Here is a 17,241-nt window from a genome sequence, read left to right on the forward strand (position 1 = left end):
TGCTGATGTATTAACAACAGAAGCTTTGGCTCTTAGAGTTGACATATTCCTTGCACAAAAGGTGGGTTGCAATCGTCTTGTCTTAATTCTGACAATCTGAAGGTGATTGAAACAATGGAAAATGGAGGACATTCGGCGGGGCGGCGGCGGCAACGTTCGATGATTGCTATTTCATAGCTTGTGATTTTCCGCTTGTTAGATTTAAACATTGTAATAGGGAAGCAAATAAGGTGGCTCATGAAATTGTTAGTCTAGCGAAATTTTCAGTTACTACTTGACTGGTTTGAGGAGCCTGTGAGGGACATTGTACATTTACTTATTGACGAGGTAACAATTATTTCTAATAAATAAAGTACATGTTTATTTCAAAAAAATAAAAACCAGCCAACGGATCAGATGCACGCACAGGCTTCACCGAACGGATCACAGGAGGACATCGAACGGCTGCCGTTGCACCATCAGCAAACCGTCCACTCCGGAGCACAGCTCGCCAGTCGCCGCCACTACGCCTCCGTCCCCCGATCAGCCATGGCGGGCGAAACCCTCGCGGCCTCCCCCGCCTCGTCACCAAAACCCTAAACCCTATCCCACCGCCGAACCCCGCCACCGTAGTCCACACGTCCGGCGCGGCGGCCATGGGGCCTCGTCGAGACGGCGTCCGCTTCATCTCCTCCGGCGTCAAGCTCCCGCGCGCCTCCCCGGCCCCTGCCCCGGCGCATGCCCTGCTCTCCGCCGCGCTCCCCCCGTTCGCGCACATCGGCCGGGCCATCGACGCCGCGGCCCGCCGCGTCGCCGCGTCGTTCCCCCGCGTCCCAGCCGCGCGGGCCGAGAGTCCGACCGCGCCCTTGCCGCGGAGGCACGGGAAGGACGGCGGCGGGGCCGGGGGCGAGGAGCGGGTTCTAATCAGCGAGGTGGCGGTGCGCGGAAAGGACGGGGAGCCCCTGGAGAGGCCCGAGCTGGAGGAGGCGGCCGCCGGGGCCCTGCGAGCGTGCCGCCCCAACGCGGCGCTTACGGTGAGGGAGGTGCAGGAGGATGTGCACCGCGTGGTGGAGAGCGGCCTCTTCCGCTCCTGCATGCCCGTTGCTGTCGACACCCGCGACGGCATTCGCCTTGTCTTTGAGGTCAGGATTTTGCCTGTTCCCCAATCCCTTTCCCATGGCTTATTTTTGGAGTTGAAGGTTGCGAAATTTGGGATGTTCTGTTGTTTAGGTGGAGCCGAACCAGGACTTCCACGGGCTGGTCTGTGAGGGTGCCAACATGCTGCCTTCCAAGTTCCTAGATGACTCATTTCGCGACCGCCATGGTACTTGTTCTCATGTTTAAGAGTCTGTTACGTTAGATATGATTATTCATTTGTGTAACTGAGTGTATTGATTTACTTTGCACAATGCTACATGAACCAACACTGCATGTTAGCTTTAGGCCATTTAAGTATGTAAATTTGTCTGGCACAGAGATATCTAGAATGCATAAGAGAATTACCCCTACCATGCCTATTTTATCTGATGTAACACTGGTCTAAAATGAGGCCTGCATTGAAAAATTATCACCGTTTTGCTCCTATTATGATGCCAATAGATTGTGGTGCAGCATAATTATGCGACAGTTACAATGCAAAAGCGACATGGCAAATAAAGCACGCCTTTTATGCGGACTCACATGGTTCTTGTTGTTGGTTTAGTTTTAATCTTAAAGCCTGTTTTTCTACACTGCATAGGAATCTATGGTAAAATAGGTCCATCTACAGTGACATAATCTCTCAGTATCCTTTCTTTATAGAGAAATGATGTAAAACTACCGAATTAGGAACTGAGTGGGCCTCAGTTTGGTGGGAGAGTGTACAATTCTACAGCCTTGGTTCAAGTCCTCTCCATTTTAGTGTGGGGCGTATATCTCTTCTTTAACAGAACATGTAGTTCCTCCTGCGTGTTTCTTCAATATTATTTCTCTAAAAGAAAGAGAAAGGATTTTTTAATATTAGTCTATTATTATTAGCTTCTAAGATTTGTTCTTGAGACCTATGATTGGTGTTGCATTATGCAGGGAAAATAATCAACATAAGACATTTAGATCAAGTGATTAAGTCCATTAACGGATGGTATCAGGAGCGCGGTCTTACTGGCATGGTAGGTGGGGAAAGCAATTAATATATATTCATATTCTACCATTGTGCATAATTTTTTGTTTTCTTCTATTTGGTGATGTATTGCAATTTGTTTGAGAACATTGCTGAACAATAGGCATCTGCTGCACTTGTCTTAAGGAACAAGTGTATATGCTTTATATATTCTTGGCCTTCTAGTTCCACAGGACTTGAGTTGTCAATTTCTGTTTTTGTAATGCACTTGCCATCATTTACATCTCACCTGTCACCAGTTCCAAATTGGTAGGGCATACAACATCGTTCTGTTTTACCTGTTGTTTGTTACTTCCTTTTTTTTTTTAACCGGGCATAACCCCTTTCCTTTAACTGAATAACGGAAATACATAGTCCCAGAGCAGAAACTAGAAGGAAGCGGGAAAGGGGAAAGCGAGTTCAACGCATCGCCGGGAAACCCACCACAGGAACTCTCCTACGGGACACCTGCTATGGGGCGAAAACCCGGCGACACCTATATCTCACAAGGACCAACAACTCCAGCATCAAACTTTGCAAAATACAAGACCCCCACAGGTCACACACTCGCGCAGGAGTAAAACAAAACAGCACATCCTCCTGGACAAGTAGCCGGAGACGGAGAGATGCATGAAGCTGAAGCCGATCTTCAGGTCGTTGCCGAATCCTCCGTCGCAGCAGCGCAGATCATCATCATGTTGCTTGTGCTGCTCCTCAACATCTGCGCCCCCCGCTCCATTGCCTCACAGTCCGGTCCTTTCAAGAGACCTGCCCAATAGGTGATGAAGACACATGCGGAGAAAACGATCTCAAAAGGGGTTTTAGGCAGTTTAAACTCAAAGGTGGCCCTGTTGCGGCTGTTCCATATAGCCCAGCAAACAGCAGCTAGCCCAAAAGTATAGAACTTAGCACCATCAGGAAGATATATATAGCACCATGAATAATATTGCCATAAGTTGTTGGGACATAGGCCGGTGCCCAGGACCGCCCCCACCGAGCGCCAGATAATTCTTGAAACTGGGCAAAGGAAAAAGAGGTGCTGGGAAGTCTCCCGTTCAGCACAAAATGAACATTTAGCATTGCCAGGCCACTTTCGACGCTTCATAACATCTCTAGTCAAAATAGCATCCTGGAACAACTGCCATAGAAAGATTTTGATTTTAGGGGGACTTTGGATTTCCATATCCACTGGAAATCGCACCCTGCTAGATTGCTTTCAAGCATCTTGTACATGGATTTCGTAGTAAATCGACGGTTAGGTCCAGGAGCCCAGCCAACCTGGTCAGGCTCTGCTGAGGAGGGAATATTCAGCACAGCCGCACGCATAGCATTCCACATATCATCAAGAGGGGGGTTTAGTCTCCTGCGAAACATATCACCTACCCCCACCCCCCTCAACTTATCAACCGTGATCTCAGGCATAGTACATATGCTAAATAATTGAGGGTATTGGATGCACATAGGGGGCAGCCCATTCAAGGAGTCCTCCCAGACTCTAGCCACATTCCCAGACTTGATGTGGATTATCCTGCCACGCATGTAATATTCTTTCACTTTCATAATGTCTTTCCAAATAGGAGAGTCATTAAATTTACTCTTCACCGTGGCGACCGTGTCCCTTTTCAGATATTTGGCTTTAACAATATCTTGCCAAAGCCCCTCTTGGGTATCGAGTTTCCACCACCATTTAACAAGGAGGTTGATATTTTGTTTACGCAAGCCTTTCACCCCCAGGCCATCTTTGTCCTTAGAGCGGCGAACTCTACTCCAACGAACCAAGTGATATCTCTTGCGCCCCCCCATACTTTGCCAGAAAAAACGACGTCTGCGTTTGTCCAGTTTCTCAATGAAAGTTTTAGGGAGAAGAAACATTGCCATATAATAATACACTATGCTAGAAAGGGAGGAATTCAATAAGGTGAGTCTTCCACCCGAGGAAGCAGCGTTACCTATCCAGGACTCACAGCATTTGCCAAATTTTTCATCAACAAAGATCCACTCAAGGCATCTAAGAGAGGAAAAACTGACTGGTACCCCAAGGTATCGCATAGGAAAATGCCCTATTTGGCAATTAAAGAGCTCCGCATAGTAATCTAGGATGCTGTTGTCACCTCCCACACACAAGATTTCACTCTTAAGATAATTGATTTTAAGGCCCGACATGAGCTCAAACATATATAGGAGCAGTTTGAGGTTCACTGCAGCAGAGGTGTCATGCTCAAAACATATCACCGTATCATCCGCATATTGCAACACAGCTACACCACCCTCAATCAGATCAGGGGCTAGACCAGTAATCAACTTTTCTTTTTGAGCATTAAAGATCATTTTCCAAAGGCACTCAACGGCAAGGTTAAACAAGAAAGGTGAGTGGGGGTCACCTTGACGAACCCCTTTGTGGCTCATAAAATATGGCCCAGTCTCATTATTCAGCTTGATGCTAACCGTGCCATTGTTCAGGATTTTGTTAATCCACTCACACCACTTATCATTAAAGCCCCTCATCCTATGACACTCCAACAAGAAGTCCCAATTAATTTTGTCGCAGGCTTTTCCAAAGTCTAGTTTCAAAACCACCCCAACCTTTTTCTTAACATGAGTATGGTGCAGCACCTCATGCAAAGACAAAATTCCATCCATAATATTTCTGTTTTTTATAAAAGCATTCTGGTGACGGCTGATCAATTTATCCGCGTAGATAGCTACACGGTTATCCAGCACCTTTGTAATCAGTTTATAGGGACAACGGAGAAGGCATATAGGACGGAATTGTTGGATCTTTTTGGCCCCCGCCATCTTAGGAATCAGGGTGATCACACCATAGTTCAGACGGGCTACATCCAGTTTTCCCGCATGGAAAGCCTCAAAGATACGCATGATATCCAGCTTCACAAAGTCCCAGCAAGATTTATAAAACTCTGCTGGAATGTTATCAGGACCAGGAGCCCTATTACTCTCCATACCGAACAAGGCTACCTTGACCTCTTCCTCAGAGAAAGGACGGGTCAGAAACTCATTATCTTCATTATTAAGTTTCTCATGATCTCCCCAGGTGTCAGGGGAAAGGTGAAAAAGGTTGCCTGGAGCTGCCCCAAACAGCTCTTTATGATAGGCGGTAGCGTGATTAAGAAGGTTTTTGGTGCCCTCAATCACATTTTCACCGTTGGTAAAGGATTGAATAGTCTTCTTATGTTTTCTGCCATTAGCAATACGATGATAATATGCAGTATTTTGATCACCCTTCAGAAGCCACCTCTCCCTAGATTGTTGAAGTCTAAAGAGTTCTTCATTGGTGAGGATCACATTGAGCTCAGCCAAAAGGGAGGCCCTACGGCAGCACATCTCTGCATCAATAGTACCTTCTTCCTCTATCTTTTCGATCTCCTCAAGTTCTTTACGAATTTCCTTCTTCCTTTTTCTCTCGTGGCCAAAGATATGAGACCCCCATCCTTTAAAATATCTCTTGAATCTTTTCAGTTTGATATTAAGGATGTATATGGGGTCGTTCGAATTAACAGGCTGCTCCCAAATTTCTCTGGCTCTAGGCAAGAAAAGCTCATTGCTCAGCCGTCACCAGGATGGAATTCTTTTTTCTTAGGGGATTCGGGTCTATCAGCTTTCAGGGAAAGCAAAAGGGGGTTATGGTCAGAAATGTCTCTTACAAGTTTTCGAACCGACACCAAGGGGAATAAATCCTCCCAAGCATAACTCATAAGCACCCTATCCAACTTTTCAAGAGTAGGATGTGCTTGATGGTTTGACCAGGTATACTTACCACCGGTCAGATGGATCTCTCTAAGGTTAAAAGCATTGATCACAGAGTTGAACTTATCAACATATGGATTACGTCTCATATCTTTGTTCTTATCATCTCCCCCTCTCAGGATATTGAAGTCACCACCTATAACATAGGGGATGTCAATATGGGAGCAGAAGGAAGCCATTTCGACAAGGAAATCCTCTTGAGCCGCTCCATATACTACCAAAAGGGCCCAGACTACATCTTTTTCAACATCATGCACAGTGGCTTGTAAGATGAACTTACCCACTTTCCAGGAAACAACCTCAAATTTCTCTTTTTTTATCCCACAAAGGATACCACCAGACTTACCTATCGAGGGGACCCAACGCCAAGTGAAGAGATCATAGGGGTCAACTTTTCTAAAATAACTATTATGAAAATTCTTTTTCATAGTTTCTTGTAACGCCAAGAAATCAAGGGAGTAGTCCTTAATGAGATCGGAGAGGCAGGTGGACATCCCTTTTTTCCCTGCCCCCCTACAATTCCAAAATACACCACTCATTTAATAACCGTAGTGTTTTCCTCCCCCTGGTAACCTTGTTAGGAGGCTGAACAAGGTTACCTATTTTATTCAAGGACGCATCCTTATTCTTTTGACTCCTAGTGATAGGTCTATTGACATTCACCGTAGGTTTCCTCGTTCTTTTCTTCCTGGATTCACCAGAGTATATTCATTAGTATCAGACTCAGGATCGCGCTCATCCCCCCATTCCATATTCAACGGAGTCTTATCCCCCTTGGCATTAATTAAGAAAAGGTTGCTGCTCTTGTTATCATCCTGAACATAATTGTCACGCTATGCTTTTGATTCTACATGTTCTTAATTGTAACAAACTAGAAACGTGATGCGAGAAAAAAATTGAATGTGTGGGAGTTGCTAACATGTTAGTTGTGTCTAGCAAACATTTAGGTGCCTACCATTTTTTGGTAAAAAGTAATATTATTTACAATTTTAGCTAGTAAAATAATATTTTATTGCTACATAATGGTAAATCAATGAAGGCACTTGATTTTATTTCAGGTTTCGTATGCTGAAATCCTTTCTGGAGGAATTCTAAGGCTGCAAGTTTCTGAAGCTGAGGTTAATAATATCAATATTCGCTTTCTAGATAGAAGAACGTGAGAATCATAGCTTGACTTAGTGAGATCCTCTTTGCTGATTAGTGTTTTATGGCCATGTATTACTCTGATCATTTGTATCTTCTTTCTCTTTCCATCTCTCTATCTTTAGTGGTGAACCAACTATCGGGAAAACAAAACCAGAGACCATACTTCAGCAGCTTACCACCAAGAAGGGTCAGGTCAGAGCATTTTAGAAGTTACTTGCTCTATTTGTATTTTAATCTACTTTGGACGTATTATTGATGATATCCATGAATGTTTATTTTGATTATGTCCTCGTTGCACAATTTTAAATGGCATGATTTTATGAACATTTCTCATTTCACACTTGGGTATAGGTATATGGTGATGTACGTTTAAGTATTTTTAGTGTGGTGTGGAAGTTGCTATGCAAATACCATGACCAAAACTACAAGTACTATTGTTAAAAGGATGTCAACAATATACCAAATGTGGTTGGAATCGGATCATGCTTGTATAGTTTTTATGTATGTAGGCTTGGTTTGATGTCAATTTGAAACTGCTGTCCTCTAGCCTTGATGCTGTAATGGACATCTTACCTATCTTATTAATGATGAAAATAGGCATACAATAGAGCACAGGTGAAAAGAGATGTTGAAACAATACTCACTATGGGAATTATGGAGGATGTCACAATAATTCCGCAGCCTGTGGGAGGTGAAGCTAATTTATAATTCCCATTTTCTTGAAGCTGGTCTTTCTCAAGTACCTGTGCTCTTATCTATTGTCTTGTGCAGATTCTAATAAGGTGGATCTTGTCATGAATCTTGTTGAACGCAAATCCGGTGGTTTCTCTGCTGGTGGTGGCATTTCGAGTGGGTTAGTGCTGTTTATTTAGTGAACCCCGTTGAGTGAATTGTATGCTTTCATAGTGTATGTTTCTTAACCAGTGAGGCACTGAGGTAGTTTGTTATGTACTGGATTTCGAATACCATATGTAGCATATATACAAAACAATTGTCTTAACATATATCATGCTATTTTCTGTGCAGGATAACGAATGGGCCTCTTTCTGGATTAATAGGCAGGTCAGTAGATTCCTCAGTAAATACTATCTTATTTCCTCTGGGATGGAATGTGGCTTGTTTAATTATGTAATAATATTGCCATGGTAATATTTTGAAGATATAATCGTTCTTAGCTCCAACTGAGCTTCGAGCCTTTCTAAAATAACAATAACAATTCCAAGAAGCAACCTGACATATAACCTGTTGATAATTAAGTATAGGCTTAAAATGTATCAGTTAGAAAGGGGCTCGTGCTCATGATATGAGCTATTCTCAAGCCCCGCCATCACATTGTAGGGCTAAAGTTAAGATGACCCTCCAAAACCCAAGCATGACTTTAGAACTGGCAATTTTAGATGTTGCTTTTAATTTTGTTATTTATCTTATACCTGCCTGGTTAAACTAGGAAGTTCTAAATCTTTTTTTTTACCTCACACTGGAGTTTTTAAACAGCTTTGCATATTCTCAGAGGAATGTTTTTGGGAGGAACAAGAAGTTGAATCTCTCACTAGAGAGGGGCCAAATAGATTCTATATTTCGTTTAAACTACACTGACCCTTGGATTGACGGTGACAATAAGAGGACTTCCAGAACTGTCATGGTTCAGGTATTTTCCTTTAGTATGATATCATCACAGTTCGATGATTCAATCAGCTGTGAATCATGTGCATGCGCTTACGATAGTTTTCCTTGTCAGAACTCTAGGACCCCTGGAACACTTATCCATGGTGGGGAGCATCCTGACCATAGTCCTATTACAATTGGACGGGTAACTGCTGGCATTGAATATAGTCGACCTTTCAGGCCTAAATGGAGTGGTACTCTTGGATTGATATTTCAGGTAAACACGTGAATAAGAGTTGTAGTAATCGATTCACCTTTTCCCCTGCATGTACGCCTATATAGTTGTATTAATAGTTGTAGCAGAAGTCTAAAGCAGACATAGTCGTGTACTCATGTGATGTTGGTACTAACTTTGTTGATTGAACCGTATAAATATGCATTACTGTTTTCTTTGCTTACCTCTCCATAAAAATAGCCTAACTGCTTTCTGTTGACACTTTCTATGCAGCATGCTGGTGCTCGTGATGACAAAGGCAATCCTATGATCAGAGATTTTTATAACAGCCAATTAACTGCAAGGTCTCAAATCCTGATTTCTCATTCAACTTTAGTTTGTCACAAGTATATACTCCCTCCGTTCCTAAATATAAGTCTTTTTAGAGATTCTAATATGGACTACATACGGAGCAAAATGAGTGAATCTACACTCTAAATACGTCTATATACATTCATATGTACTTCATATAGAAATCTCTAAGAAGACTTATATTTAGGGACGGAGGGAGTACATAACAGTGTACATCATGAATACAGTTGTCAGATTAAGTTACTATTCGAAATGTGATAGTCCTGTCATGAAAATGCAGCGGAAATCCTTATGATGATACATTACTTGCTAAGCTTGAAAGTGTCTACACAGACTCTGGAGATCAGAGCTCTACAATGGTTAGTATTTATCCTCTGCATTTTACTATTTTCTAATCTTGCTGTGACAATTTCTTATATCCTACTGTTGTTACTGCTTCCAGTTCGTTTTCAACGTCGAGCAAGGTCTGCCCATTCTTCCAGAGTGGCTTAGTTTCAACAGAGTGACAGCCCGTTTGAGGCAGAGCTATGAAATTGGTCCTGCCCGACTTCTTCTAAGGTATGTTTTAGGCATGCCATGCCATACCAATAGTGAAGACATCAGTTTAACCTGGAGGTCTGCACACAGTGGACTTACATTTTTGTTGTTATGTTACCTAATATATCATTTTCTTCTATGATCCAGTGCTTCTGGAGGTCATGTGGAGGGAAACTTTTCGCCTCATGAAGCATTTGCAATTGGTGGGACAAACAGTGTAAGAGGATATGAAGAAGGTGCTGTTGGTTCTGGCCGCTCATATGCAGTTGGTAGTGGTGAAGTCTCTTGCCGCTTGGTAAGCCTTGCCTCTCTTGTTCGCAATATTAAGTTATTTGTTTAAACTGAACATTCACATGAAACACCTCTAGATAAAATGCACACAACCATATGCTATTCTCATAAGGACCTAGTCAGCAACATCAATGCACACATATCCAAGAAAAAACTAAAAGTGTAGTATTTGAATTAGTTTGCAATTTTAGGATGAAGTCTTAGTTGCTCGTATTTAAGAATATAACAGTAAATCGATTATTTTGTTTGAGACAAAAAAAAATACACATGCAGTTCAGTGTAACATCTCCAATCCATGTTGGACACATATTAACTGCATTATGCATGCGTGCGACCTGGTACCTGTGCATGCATGGCTCTTCTTAGCCACGCATAGGAGGGTACTATTTTGAATACCCAATGATTTGTTACTTGCCAATGACAAACTATTTTGAATTATTTCTGTACTAGTGTTAATGATCCAATGATTTGTTACTTGTCATACATGATTTCATGGCTGGAACATTAGTACTTTAATCGTGGACTATTCATGATTGCTACCTGCCGTGACATCAAATGCATTTGACTAGTTTTTGTGCTACTCTGATGCATGTTATGCTTGCCGTATGATTTGCAATAAAGAAAAAAATCAGCCTGCTTTGATTACTCACAGTTGTCATTTTTTGTGTAGTTTGGTCCGTTGGAAGGTGTGGTATTTGGTGACTATGGTAGTGATCTTGGCTCTGGTCCAACAGTTCCTGGTAAGTCATGTTGTACTCAAATTCTGTGTTTGATAGCAAAGTACTATATAAACCAAAGTATCAAAAACTGCAGTAATTTTCAGTGTAGGTATGAGAAACCATGGTTTTACCAAAACCGAGTATTTTGGAGTATTGACAATACATAGAACCTGTTTGGCTGTTGCCCCACAACGCTGCAAATTTTGCTGCCTAGCCGTTGTGTTTAAGCACTCAGCAGCTCTGTTTTTTAAAAAGAGGTCTGGGGTTCTTTTCTTTATGCAGAGAAAAAACTACAGTTTTCCCAATACTATAGTAGTAAAACCACAGTTGTTAGGGGCAACCAAACAGCTCATTGTAAATAAAAATATGGTGATCTCAAAAACTGTAGTATTCTTAAAATACTTAGAAAATACTTTACTATCAAACGGGGCCTATCTCTAATTCAGATTCAGAATGAAGAAAACTATTGCTTTTGGCCCTTATTCTAGTTAGAAGATTTTGCTGCTGCTGGAACAGGCCTGACAGGGGTTCCACCTCCAGATTTTGTAGAGCAATTTTGATGTATCAGCTCCTCTTCTCATTTGCGCAATCTCTCGTCGTTTTGTTTTTTTAGGTGACCCAGCAGGAGCGCGTGGGAAGCCAGGAAGCGGTTACGGGTATGGTGTTGGCATCCGTGTGGACTCCCCGCTGGGACCTTTGAGACTTGAATACGCTTTCAACGACAAACAAGCAAGACGATTTCACTTTGGGGTTGGGCACAGAAATTAAACTATCGAGGTGTCTGTTATTTGATCTGTCAGCCTTAATCTGATTTACTGAGCATTTGCACTGTTAGGGATAGTGCCATCGTCTTTGCGATGTCGATAGAAGTTTCCCAAAGCAAATTTTGTGTAGCCCAGATTGCCTGAACATATACAGTTCTCCTTTCCTTCAATCCTGTGTAAACTTTGCTGGAAGCCACAACCAGAGAAGGTTCTCCAGCTGGCAAGTCGCAGTGAGTTTTGTTGATATGAAAATTTGAGCTAAGAAATCAAAATTGAGGACCTGTGTCAGTAATGTGCCGCATGCTTGCTTGAATCCAGCAAGCCATGTTCCCATGTAATGCAGCACCTCCAGGTAGCCATCCTGCTAGGTTGTTTGAAACTTTGAACAATTTGGCCAACACATATTCCTGGGAATGTCCCATGCTCAGCTTGATGGACTTTCCTCATCTCCAAGTTTGTAATAATAATCTGATACGATCAGTGTCGTGTTATGAGCTGTAACTAACCACAATGGTCATGTGCAACATCTCGTGAACGACAGCAAAACAATCACGGCAAGAGAGAATTTGGTGAAGGCGATTGATTCTTCAAGTACAGTTACTAATTTCTCTGCACCTACCTTTGGGTGAAATCATAATCTAAGTAGACTCAGTCTAGAAATTCTAGCAGGCAAACACAACATCATTTCAACAAGCCAGTTGGAAACAGTACTCCAAAGCAAGATTGCTTTTAAATACTCTATATGGCAAGAGAAAAGAAATTGAAGATGTATAAATTTTCAACACAATCAAAAGGGTTAACAGGACCAACTGCAGTCTGGAGCCATGATTGTGAGCAGGTATTTAACAAGTGTCAAATCGGCCGGCGAAAATGCCACAAATCAGTTCTAGTTGCATCCTCTTACTGGACAACAAACCCAACGGTTGTATCTTTCACCCCATATGGTTCTCTTAAACAACAAAATGAGGGATGTCCAGCCACCGCATATGGGTCGCCACACTGCTATATTTCCTAGTAAACAACGGTCAGACACAATGACCAGGAGTAATAGTGTATGCTACACATGGCCAACGCAATCCCATCGTGTTTCTTGGTCCTTGCCTTCAGAGCGCAAAGAAAGGTTGATGTGTGGCAAAGTTCTCGGGCTTCAGAAGACACTATGAACACCTGGTATAGTTGCAGTGGTGCAGTCATATGTTACAAGCTGATCTCCTTCGGTAGGCTGATCTCCAGGAAATACAAGCTGCCAATGTGGAATCGCAAATTAGGTATGTAGAGAAAAGAATAATGTGTGCTGCTTATTTTCCAAAAATATAACAATATCCTCTGCTTTCAAGGCATGGGGCTGTGTATAACAACGTAATAATGAAAAGCAATTGTGACAAAATTAGCATGTGCTGTGAAGTGTGAAGGAATGTGGGTTATGCATTTGTACTGTGAAAATGCGTATGACAGGTTAGAATTGTGCGAATATGGGTATAACACGGATGCATTTGGCTAATGACTATTGATGATTACATTAATGCATATGGCTGCTGACCAAATTTACTCAGATCCATATTTTTGCTTGGGTGAAGGGAGCAGTATGTTTAAGGCTATTGCCAAACACTGCTGCAAACATATTATTATGCCATGTTTGGGTAAAGGGACCGGTATGTTTAAGCCTATTGTCAAACACTGCTGCAAACATATTATTATACTAATGCAACCTTCATGCCATAAACACCCTATAGATGATAGAACATAAGTCATTTACTCATTTTCTCTATGATGCACTCACTGCCAACAGCATATGATGTCAATCTGCTACGATACTATCAACTAGAATACAAGAACTCAATTACCACCCTCTACATAGATATTAGTTGTTTTTTCTCAAATCACAGTAGAAGTGCTTCAGAACTATACAGACAAGCCCTTTGTTCAGAAACATCAACAAACCTCGCAGACATGACGGCCATGCCAACAAAGACTGCTTTGACAGCTTGCTTCTGGCCAGCATAGTCAAATGCTAGAGGTAACAACTCATGCAAAGTGAGGAAAGCCATAACACCACCAACTGCGTAAAGACAAATGGGAAGTCAACAAAGTACTAAGCATGAAATATCACGTTTTAGCTCTACCAACAGACTAACCTGATGCAAGTAGGCCTTCAAGAATTTCAGGATTTAAGTTGCTCGGAAACAAGACAGCTGCAATAATTACATTTGCATCAGTGGTCGACAGGTTATTAAAGAATAATCTTCGAGAAAGGCTCACAAAAATAGCATACCTACAAAAAATACTCCTAGTGGCTCAGCCAAACCAGAGAGTGTTGCATATTTAAATGCTTGCCATTTGCTTTTATATGCAAGAAAGAAGGAAACACAGAGAAACATTATCAGCTGCAAAAAAGTAAGTCCAATAATTACACTAGGAATAAAAGGAAATATTGAGCTATAAATGCAAATTCTAATTTCCCTTCTTTCTAAAGTACAATCATTTCAAACATTGTCATGCTTTGTAGGTGCTTTGGAATCCAATTGCCCTTTAAGACTGGAGGAACAGATAAAGCTCACATAGCCAAGATCAGCGCGGCTCACCACATTTGAGAAGTTCTTAGATTGTATGTCATTTAATAATAATGCATAACAAGCATGACTTATTTTTGTGTAACCAACTTATAACATTTGGCTACAGAAAACCAATAATTCATAGCATTTGCGGTAGTGGACTCAAGACTCATTTGTGAAAGCTGGTGTGAACTACAAACTTCACTAATTATTCATCTCTACATGGGGAAAACAGGTACCTTTTGGTAGCAAAATAGAGTGGCAGAGCTACAGCAACCCCCTGAGAAGGTAAAAAGTGTCAACTAGTTAGGATAGTAGATCAAAAAGGAAATTGGCAACATGTCAGACTGTCAGGAGTCTCGGATATGCTCCCTCCGTCCCAAAATAAGTAACTGATTTAGTACAATTTTGTACTAAATCAGCAACACTTATTTTGGCACGGAGGGAGTATGATTTTGTAGAACTATAGCTTCTTTTTAATTTCTCTTCATAAAATGGAATTATTTAATTTTCTGTGTAGTAATTTGTTTCAAAATAATAGATCCTGCTAACACAATTTGCAAACTCTCCCTTGTACGTAATGATATGTTTGATACCAACTAATTCTAGTATGGTCACTAAGAATCAAACTGAACTACACAGATCAAAAGGAAAAATATAGAATTTGGATAGTGCAGAGACCTAGCAAATATCAAAATACTCGAAACTTCATGGCAAAACAAGCACTGCAAATGAGTTAAGATTCATCATGGCCCTCTTGTCTTGTCATGAATTAGTTTGCCATGAGATTAGGCTTTCATATATCAAACCTATATATTGACTTCCTGGTGCAGTATAACAAACAATTTTTTTTATGGCAGTTGAATCTTCTTACAAAGAGCACCCCAAGGGCTATCCTAAGTGCCAATGATGCAATTATAACTGCATACAAGAATTCTTAGGCTACTTAACCAGAAAGGCTGATAGGTTGATTTATATACCTCAGGTATGTTATGTAAAGCAATAGCGAAAGCCAAGTTAACTCCCACGCGAAGACCCTGCATTTTTGTTATAACCGAATATAATTAGTGCAAGCTATAAATAATAATAAAAAAGGTGCATGAACTCTTCGAAAACCAAAACAACCAAGCTATGCTCCAGCAATTTTTCTACTGTAACAAAATGCAAGGTGCAAAACGTCCTCTTAGCAAATCAATGATGCCACTACACTGAGATGAATACACGATGGCATTACCTTCACGGATCCAAGAAATACCGCCATTCCCTCAGGAAAATTGTGCAAGCTAATTCCTGCAGCTCAGAATAAGTACAAAGTCAAATGATTGTGATGAATGTTTGACTTCAGTCAAAGCTAATATGCTGAGTATATAAAAACAGAGGCAGTAACTTACCAACAGCAGTAATGATGCCACTGAATAAGACTTGCCGGCGATGTTTTTTCATCATATCTTTGCCCGACCCGTCATCATCAGTCTGCTTTCCACAAAAGAAAACCAACTTCTATTCAGCCCACTTATTTTGGTTAGAAAACAGATTTGATATGAATGATGCTGGAAACATCCCCGAGGATTGTTCATTCCAACCTTTTTCTTGCTTGCATCAGTTGTTGGCACAAAGGTTGGCTCTGGAATAAACTTGACAACGAACCCAAAGAAAAGAACTCCTGCAAAAAACTGCAAAATACCGCAATGTGTTATCTGAGATAGACTGAAATTTCATTTCATGAAACAGATTCTAGAACTTCAAGAAAGATCCAACCCACCCATAGATTGGCCTTCAAGAAGCCAATGGAGTTGAGTGCGTTGTGTGCCAAGTCTAGAAACGAGATGCTCAACATAAGTCCAGCAGCAAAACCCTGCATGCAGCATGAGCAACACATAGAGCACGAACGATCAGACAACCATTACTACTCACCTAAACGACAGATAATCAATAACTTAAAAGAGGCAGTTGATGATGACCTGGAGGAGGCCGAGCCTCTTAAGGTCAGGGGAAGGGTTGACGATCACAAGCAGCGCACCTGAGGACACAAATCTCGAGCTCAGCTTAAGCGGTCACAAAGAATCCTCGCAGGATATCAAGTAGAAGCGTCAGAAACTGCTAACTAGGACGTGGAGGCGCAATGGGCAACCGTGTTAGGCCAACAAGCAAGGTTTGCGGTTTGCCGTTACTACCTGTATCTGAGCGTCGTAAAAACGATAGGAAAGCCATAATAGCCTCAGTGTGGAACTGGCTTTGGCGCTCTGTAAATCAGTCTGACAGGCCCCTGGACTACTAGCTTCATCTATCTATGCATTCTGATGAATATTGGGCCGCGGCGATTGATGACTAGTTGTCCTGCTTGGGTTCATGTAACACGGCACAAAACTCCGTCACTTTGCAAAACTGCTTAGGTTCTTTCTAATAATTCTATAACACGACTGAACAAGAAGATGCTAGAATTATCCCCGAAAAGGCCGCGCAAACACTGAAAATCCTCAAGTCAGGCGGCACGGTGGCAGGCAAGCAGCCGAGTTGGGGCTCGGGGGGAGAGAATCTGTGGCGGGGTGGCGCGTACCGAGGGAGGTGCTGAGGCCGCCGACGAAGGAGAGGGCGAGCGCCACCAGCACGTGCTGCTCCATCTCCGCCGCGCTCGCGCTCGGGGCTAGGGTTTGAGGGGCCGCCGGCCGAGGACCGGAGAGAGGGGAGGAGAGCGGAGGCGAGGAGAGGGAGATACGACTAGTGGAGCGGGGGGATCATCAGGGAGGATGGGGATGGGAGGAATAGGGGGATGGGAGGAATAGGGGAACTGCTAATCACGAACTGCTCAACTGCCTTTGTGGCATTTCAATCTATTTGTAGTGAATATTGAAATTAATAAAGGCATGTTGAAATACTAGTGAAAATCGTGGCACTACTGGTCTGTGCGGCATGAATCATGGTGCTCACTGCACCTTCTCCCACGACCGTTTTTGTCGAATTACTATTATTTTCCTGCTCTTGACGGCAATCAATTTATATATCTTCTCAAAGACTATAGATTCCGAAAACGATAATCTTCTCAAAGATTCCAACCCAAACAAGCCCGTTGGCAACCGTCACGACTGCCACAAGCCAATCAAGAACCCGATGTCATATCATCAAAACAAAAAGGAAAGAAGAGACCAAGGCAACACGAACA

The 17,241-nt window shown here is 42.2% G+C and overlaps 2 protein-coding genes across 3 annotated transcripts; one reads left to right on the top strand and one right to left on the bottom strand.

Annotated features, from left to right (window-relative positions):
* Positions 1–471: 471 nt before the first annotated feature.
* LOC123144209 (outer envelope protein 80, chloroplastic) lies at positions 472–11,805 on the top strand. The gene is made up of 16 exons (XM_044563266.1): positions 472–1,121; positions 1,210–1,303; positions 2,044–2,126; positions 6,940–7,037; positions 7,150–7,219; positions 7,625–7,718; positions 7,799–7,880; positions 8,054–8,089; positions 8,522–8,675; positions 8,766–8,909; positions 9,141–9,211; positions 9,499–9,577; positions 9,661–9,776; positions 9,903–10,050; positions 10,717–10,786; positions 11,379–11,805. The coding sequence occupies exons 1-16, from the start codon at positions 636–638 to the stop codon at positions 11,531–11,533; spliced, it is 1,980 nt and encodes a 659-aa protein (XP_044419201.1). The 5' UTR covers positions 472–635; the 3' UTR covers positions 11,534–11,805.
* A 467-nt stretch (positions 11,806–12,272) lies between these two features.
* Positions 12,273–16,919, bottom strand: LOC123144211 (zinc transporter ZTP29). Of its 2 annotated transcripts, none has more exons than XM_044563269.1 (12): positions 16,639–16,919; positions 16,043–16,101; positions 15,844–15,936; positions 15,665–15,754; positions 15,473–15,554; positions 15,316–15,371; positions 15,062–15,118; positions 14,321–14,361; positions 13,802–13,869; positions 13,665–13,721; positions 13,471–13,588; positions 12,273–12,772 (listed from the first exon to the last, which is right to left on the bottom strand). In XM_044563269.1, the coding sequence occupies exons 1-12, from the start codon at positions 16,700–16,702 to the stop codon at positions 12,727–12,729; spliced, it is 831 nt and encodes a 276-aa protein (XP_044419204.1). In that variant the 5' UTR covers positions 16,703–16,919; the 3' UTR covers positions 12,273–12,726. The 2 variants fall into 2 exon arrangements, with proteins under 2 accessions (XP_044419204.1, XP_044419203.1); XM_044563268.1 differs by having other exon boundaries at positions 15,473–15,557.
* Positions 16,920–17,241: the final 322 nt, after the last annotated feature.

Source organism: Triticum aestivum, chromosome 6D, assembly GCF_018294505.1.
Source record: "Triticum aestivum cultivar Chinese Spring chromosome 6D, IWGSC CS RefSeq v2.1, whole genome shotgun sequence".
NCBI lineage: Eukaryota > Viridiplantae > Streptophyta > Magnoliopsida > Poales > Poaceae > Triticum > Triticum aestivum.

Bases quoted from the DNA above. Each gene is read 5' to 3' on its own strand.
- LOC123144209 (XM_044563266.1), top strand. From the start codon at position 636: ATGGGGCCTCGTCGAGACGGCGTCCGCTTCATCTCCTCCGGCGTCAAG. The intron at 1,304-2,043 runs GTACTTGTTCTC...TGCATTATGCAG, and splicing joins CTCATTTCGCGACCGCCATG to GGAAAATAATCAACATAAGA. The intron at 2,127-6,939 runs GTAGGTGGGGAA...ATTTTATTTCAG, and splicing joins AGCGCGGTCTTACTGGCATG to GTTTCGTATGCTGAAATCCT.
- LOC123144211 (XM_044563268.1), bottom strand. From the start codon at position 16,702: ATGGAGCAGCACGTGCTGGTGGCGCTCGCCCTCTCCTTCGTCGGCGGC. The intron at 15,372-15,472 runs GTAAGTTACTGC...TCTGAGCTGCAG, and splicing joins TGGCATCATTACTGCTGTTG to GAATTAGCTTGCACAATTTT. The intron at 13,589-13,664 runs GTTAGTCTGTTG...GTCTTTACGCAG, and splicing joins TGAAGGCCTACTTGCATCAG to TTGGTGGTGTTATGGCTTTC.